Source organism: Neltuma alba, unplaced genomic scaffold (assembly GCF_004799145.2).
Source record: "Neltuma alba isolate B1F8T4 unplaced genomic scaffold, ASM479914v2 tig00012712_pilon, whole genome shotgun sequence".
In the NCBI taxonomy this organism is placed as follows: Eukaryota; Viridiplantae; Streptophyta; class Magnoliopsida; order Fabales; family Fabaceae; genus Neltuma; species Neltuma alba.
In genome coordinates this window covers 104,201-110,796 of record NW_021637138.1, presented here as the reverse complement: position 1 = coordinate 110,796, position 6,596 = coordinate 104,201, and the positions used below count along the sequence as shown (strand labels likewise).

The window sequence follows — 6,596 nt, the reverse complement described above, 5'->3', positions numbered from 1 at the left end:
CAAAAGTGAGACGAAGATGAAAACAACGCGTGGTCGGGATGAATAATGAAAGCCAAAGGTTTCAGGCGGCTAGTGGGCGCGGGAGTTTCATGACGCTTTTCCCTCTTTTACTGCCACGTGTACTCACGCCTCCCATTTCACTTCTTCACTAAGAATTTTGGTGAATATTCTCTGTTTAAAACATTTACGACAATTAGCAGGGCAGGATTTAAAGTTCAACTTAGAGGATACTTACAGAATTATTTACAAATTTTTTATTAATAATATTCTCACATCGATAACAGGATTCAAGCATATATTAAATATATGTGGGTATAATTTTTCCCGATTATGTTTAATATCTTTAACTATATATGGACTCCAATTGTGAAAGTATTCAAAAAAAAAAAAAATCATTTGTACATAACTAAGATATATTGAACTTAGGGGGTGTTTGGTTTATTTGAAAAGTGCTTTTAAAAAGTATTTTTTTTCAAATCGAGATAAATTCCTCAACATATTTATTTCGTATGCTGTAAAAATACTTTTAAAACCATAATTTTGATTTCATCTAAACATTTTTTCAGTTAAAAAAAATTGTAACAGTTGAAGATAATTGCACTAGTCCAAATTTAAGTTCTTATTGGCAAAAAAAATTTTCTGTAGAACTTCTCACCAAAAAATCCCAATTTTTTTTTTATTATGATGGTGGCTCAATATTTGGAAAACTGGATTCTTCAAGAACAATGGATTATGGCTACGTTTCAGTCTTCAACTTCTAAAGCCGATTGGTTATGAATTGAAGTATTGAAACTCACCGCATAAAGTCTGCGTCTTTGAATCCGCACAACGGTAACACCGCCCCACAATCGCGATTATCATTTGGCGCCGCACATTGATTCTTGCTGCTGCTTTTGGGTTAGTGCATGGAAGGTTGCGTTACGGAGCCATTTGGGGGCTCATCTTTTGGGTTAATGTGTGAAAGCTTGCATTAAAAACCGGTTTGGATGCTCACCTTGCGTGTGGACCTAAAGCTCATCCTTTTTAGATTATTTAGATTTGATTTGAATAGTTCAAATTTAATATTTTTAAATAATCTCTTTTAGATTATTTAGATTTGATTTGAATAGTTCAAATTTAATATTTTTAAATAACAAAAATATTTTTTAAAAAAGTAGTAGTTAAGAAATTATTTTATTTAAAATTTTATACTCATTAAAATAATTATTTTTAAAAAACAAAAATTAAAAAGAAATTAATTCTAGACTGTCCATGTCAGATCTAGATGGTCTATATAAGCACCCAAACCGGTTTAGTAACAACGAATAAACTTATTGGATAAACTCGTAAGTTATAACCCTTAAGTAAGTAGACATGGAAATTTTGTTATTTATTAATTTAATTAATAATTTATCGTTCAATGTTAGTATATGGAAATGGTTTGGTCTCACCATATTAGAGTCGCCGTACATTATGTTTCTTTAGCCCCTATGCCTCGTTCTCTACTCTATGGGTGGCAATACAGATTGGATCTCATTTCTTTCTTGTTTTTCTAATGCGTCACTGATTCCCTTAGGATTCCGTTGGAAGTTAGTGTGATCCCCCCCAAATTATTCCTTCAGGATCGACGCCCAAAAAAAAAAAAAAGTCTAAGAAAATAGACGACACCCTGGAAAAATATGGTACTCCTCCGGTCCTAATTATAAGACCCAATTGACTTATTTGAGGAGATTAAAGAAGCAAGTTAAGTTGGTTATTTATAATAAATAAATGTTGTTATTCCTAAAATATCCTTGCTAATTAAGTATATTAGCTAAAACTATCATTATTAGAAGGATTATCTTGGAAAAAAATGCATAAATATAAGAGACAAAATGGATTGGGTCTTATAATTAGGACTAAATAAAAAGTCAAATTGGGTCTTATAATAAGGACGGAGTATTATTCTTCGTGCCATATTGCAATAATTTTCATTAATTAAAAGTGGGTGCCTCTCACAGTATACTGACCTTGAAAGGCAAGGGCAAGATGCCATCATAGTTGAAAGCCTCACTTTCCAATACTACTTTTCCTACACATATTTATCCTGTATGAATACTCTCTGCAGAATTTATATAAATTTAGCGGATGTGGTGGAGTGGTTCAAGATAATAAAAACCGATGGATATTTAGTTTTAGCTACGATCACAATTATTCCACCAGCTATTACAAAGTTAATTGATTTTATACATAGGCTTAACTTTGATGGTCTAGGGGAATTCGGAACACCCTTTTAAAGATCTAGTTGATGATATCAAGTTGCTAGCGCACAGGGGTTGGTAGGCTATGTTTTGTCATGTTCATAGGAATCCATACCCCTTGCTGTTTAGTTAGCTAAACTTTCTTATAGGCTTGATGAAAATTTTTGTATCCTTAATCACACCCTTCACCTCTCGACAGTGATGAAGGAAGTTAGGTTTTCTCCTATTATTTTACTCTGTTTTGATTTAATGGCTTTCAGTTCTCATTCAAAAATTGAATCAATAACAGAAGATGGATTATGCATTGAAAATAGTAGACTTTGGAACATAGCCGTTGTGGATAAACAGCCATGGACTTTTGGCTGCAGAGAATATCAGTGACGTCCATTTAAAAAAATGCTGAAATATGGTCATATACTCCTTCATATGCTGGAAAGTACCTCACATGGTAAATATACCATGTAAACAGGATATACTTGGCTGCAAGGTGGCCAGCACAAGGTTTAAACAGGTCAAATTCATCTATAACTGGTTTGTCATCCCTATAAACACTCCATTATTCTGTGGTTAAATGTTCATAAAAAAGGTTTAGCCAAATAAAGGCCGCCATACATGTGGATTGGTATGAATGAAACTAGTTGTTTGTTATGTGAACAAGACGCTGAGTCAGTTCACCATTTGCTTGTTAAATGTCCATATGCTGCAAGCCTTTTAGATGTTGTTCATTGTTGGATGGACACCCCCAACCGTACTGTCCTAAACGACTTCTCAGGTGGCAACATTGGTTAATACATTCAGGAAATGGCAAAAATCTCATATTCAATGTTGTTGGCTGTGGTTTGGCAGCAACTGTGTACTGCCTATGGAAAAAAGAAAGAAAGAACCGGAAATAAAGTAAAAACAAAGGTGACTTCATGAAAAAGAGAAAATACAGAGAAAGAAGCATGAATAAAAAATAAAAGAAAGATAAATAAAACTGATTAAATGATCGTAGAGGGATTGAATTGCTAAAACTGAAAGAGTGAACACAGCAGTCATCCAGTAATCCATAAAATTATTGATGTCAAGGACCAAATAGCAGTTTTTTTTTTTTTTTTTTTTGCCAACAAGGACCAAATAGCAGTTACAGGACACGTTTTGCTGACTAATTGTACATAGTACACAAATCCCACTTTCCCAGCACCCTTACATCTGAAAGACAGATTGGGCTTCACCTATTCCTTCTACTTCTCTGATTGGCCACTCAGCTGACTGCTCAGATTTCACCATCCCAGAGTTCCTCAACAGATCTGTAGGCTCCATAAGTTTCATGGACAAAAGAGGCACCCCTGACTAATCTTGCCTGAAACAGCATAAACCACCGTCATAATCATCATCACATTCTATATCATAATTGTTGTCTTGGCCATTCATGGAAGACTCAATTTCAATGATACTTATACGGGTACAGGGCTACAGATTTCCATATCCCATTTGCATGACCACGTAACCACGTGGAAAGATCTCATTCCTTGATATTTTTATTTGTTAGTCTTGACTCCTAACCATTCATGCAGGTTTCAAATACCAAAATTTTAATGCTTCCACAGGCGTGATAAATTTTCTTTTCACTCTACGTTTTTACTGTTTCACGCAGCTTAACACAGCACAATCATCTATCCATGTCTTCATGTCTTGAAATAGCAAAAAGACTGAAAGTAAAAATAAAAAACTAACCTGTTGAATTTCAGAAAATTTTGAAAATAAATCCTCAGGTATAGACCAGTCGAAAATGTCAAAGTTCTCTTTTATCCTAGCCTCATTTGTGCTCTTGGGAAGCACACTATGACCCATTTGCAGTCCCCAGCGAAGAGCTACTTGTGCAGGAGTTTTTTCTAATTTATCAGCAACTATATTCAGAACTGGATGCGTCAAAACGTCACTTTGAAGCCAGGTTGTCCCAGGAGAACCTAATGGTGAATATCCCTAGCCATATGCAATTAAACAACCTCCGTTGAAGGAACAAAAATAGTCTTTAAGATCTAGTTGCCAACTGTCACAAACCTAAGTACAATACAGCTACTTTTCAAAATCCGTGAACTTACAGAGAGGTGGACACCTTTGGACTTGCAGAAAGCCCGCAACTTGTCCTGCTGCCATGAAGGATGACACTCTACCTGATTGACAGCAGGAGGTACACGTGCTACCTCAAGCAAGTCCGCCAGCTTTTTGGATGAGAAATTGCTCACACCTATGGCTCGAGCCTTGCCAGAGTCATAGAGTTCTTCCATTGCCTTCCATGTGCTAGGAATGTTGGGTGGCAAAAAATTTTCAGGCTGAAAGCCCACAGACCCCTTCTTCATTACAACTGGCCAGTGGATCTTAAAAGGCAAAGTCATCAATTTACAGTTGATTTAATCATAAATAAGTTATGCATCTTTATTGAAGAATTGGAATAAGGTATGCTACATGCATCACTGAAGATCTCACGAAAAGTAAAGTTCAGCAAGACATGCTTCATGGCAAATAGTTGTCACAATATTTTGTAATAGCATTTTCTGAAACATCATGCGATCTATGCAACAAAATGAGGTTAATTACAGCATACAAAGGTAAATCCCATCACAAATCTAGAAGGAATTTAAATCTAGACTAAATAATCACTACATGTAACCAAGAGAGAGATGGATACTCTGATTAAGTTATACTGCATACAAGGTATAAATCCACATAATCAATCTGCAAGTCTCTCAAAGTTCTGTCCAATGCTTCTGGTACATCTTCTGGTGCATGATCATAATTTCTGCATAAAACTATCATTTAAACCACAGGCAATTATTGGGTTCTAGACAACGTGAAATACTCACAGTTGCATGATTCTATTTGCATCACTTTAGCTTGCAGGATGAAACCATACAAAAGTAAATTGAAAACTTGACAAACCGCAATTTAGAGGTAATCCATAAATCTTCGCGCTTCACTACCCCCTCCTCAAACAACTTCTTCAATGCTGAGCCAATCTGCAATGACAAAGATTGAAACATTAGCACTTTTGCGGCATCTAAGATGTCTAACAATATTTTCAATTACCAAGATATGGCTTCACATCAATCCTTATAATTACCTCCTTTTCGTTGCCATAATTCTGAGCGCAATCAATATGTCGGTAACCAGCCTGTAATTTCCCAAAAAAAAAAAAAAAGGTCATCTAGTTGAAGGCCGAAACATCGCAGGATTACAAAGATCAAACAAAAAAGAGAGAAGATCAACAACGTATTCACTCGTCACTTTTCTCTTCTCATTCCACCTAGGGAAAGGTGGGAAAAGCTAAACATAATACACAATATATCGTTCTGTTATACAAAATTTAAATCACACTCAGACCCCTATAATCCTATCCTCTTTATTTCTTCAATCTTTTGAACTTTTAGGACATTGTGACATCCTTATTACAACTAGAGTAGGGTAGAAATTACAATATCAAAAAGAAAAAAATTATTAATTTCTTACATAAAACTTTGACCATCCAGCTATTCAGGATGTGTGCTCATTCTGAAACAAAACTAACAGGACACCTCACTCTTCTCCCTAGACATCTTGCCGGCATCTCTCTCACACCCTTCGTTTTTTGCCCCCCCCCCCCCACACTGTCAGCCTCCTCTCACTTCCATGCCATGCTCACTTATTTTCCACAGACTAGTAATAAACTTGACATTGGTTTCAAATTTCAAGTATTCGATCATCTAATAGCTTAAAGCAACCACAAAGATAAAAGAAGTTAGAAATCGGAGAGCACAAAGCATTGGAAAAATGAGAAGGGACCTTGATGGCAGCAGTAACGGCGTCGCCAACGAGATCAGGAGAAGACTGCCAAGTTCCCAGACCAAGGGAGGGGATTTGTGCTCCAGTGTTGAGTTGGAAGAATCGAACCTCGTTGCTCGCCATTGTGTTCTCACTCTCCAAGTCAATGTAGAGAAACCAGTAGGAGTAGAATGAGAGGAGGCTAAACAAAGTTGCCTGGTACTCTTTTCTGGGTTAATTGAGAGCCGGAGATTTCAGGGTTCCTTGGGTGATAACGAACTGAAAAGATGGAGAAAGGTCATTCTATTTGCATCCCGACTCACGATCCATTCTCTCCCCGCCACGTGCACTCCAATGGATGTGTTTGACGTGTTCATCAAAAGTCAAAACTGTTCCCAAAGCGATTACCAAAAAAAAAAAAAAAAATTCTATTACCAAACCATCTTTTTTTAAAGAGTTATATTTCTAATTTCCAATTATGTAAAAGTAAAATTCAATCAAAGGGTTGGATTTTTATCGAAAAAGACTAATTATGAATTAAAGTTTGAATTTATTAAAAAATATACTTATATTTAAAACATGATAGTGCCCTGAACA

The 6,596-nt window shown here is 35.8% G+C and overlaps 1 protein-coding gene across 2 annotated transcripts; it reads right to left on the bottom strand.

The window, feature by feature from the left end:
* Window positions 1-3,332: 3,332 nt before the first annotated feature.
* On the bottom strand, window positions 3,333-6,276 carry LOC114730119 (NADPH-dependent aldo-keto reductase, chloroplastic-like). 2 transcript variants are annotated; one of them, XM_028917143.1, is made up of 7 exons: window positions 6,021-6,274; window positions 5,323-5,373; window positions 5,142-5,218; window positions 4,914-5,001; window positions 4,304-4,579; window positions 3,936-4,184; window positions 3,333-3,561 (listed from the first exon to the last, which is right to left on the bottom strand). In XM_028917143.1, the coding sequence occupies exons 1-7, from the start codon at window positions 6,141-6,143 to the stop codon at window positions 3,475-3,477; spliced, it is 951 nt and encodes a 316-aa protein (XP_028772976.1). In that variant the 5' UTR covers window positions 6,144-6,274; the 3' UTR covers window positions 3,333-3,474. The 2 variants fall into 2 exon arrangements, with proteins under 2 accessions (XP_028772976.1, XP_028772977.1); XM_028917144.1 differs by lacking the exon at window positions 3,936-4,184 and having other exon boundaries at window positions 6,021-6,276.
* Window positions 6,277-6,596: the final 320 nt, after the last annotated feature.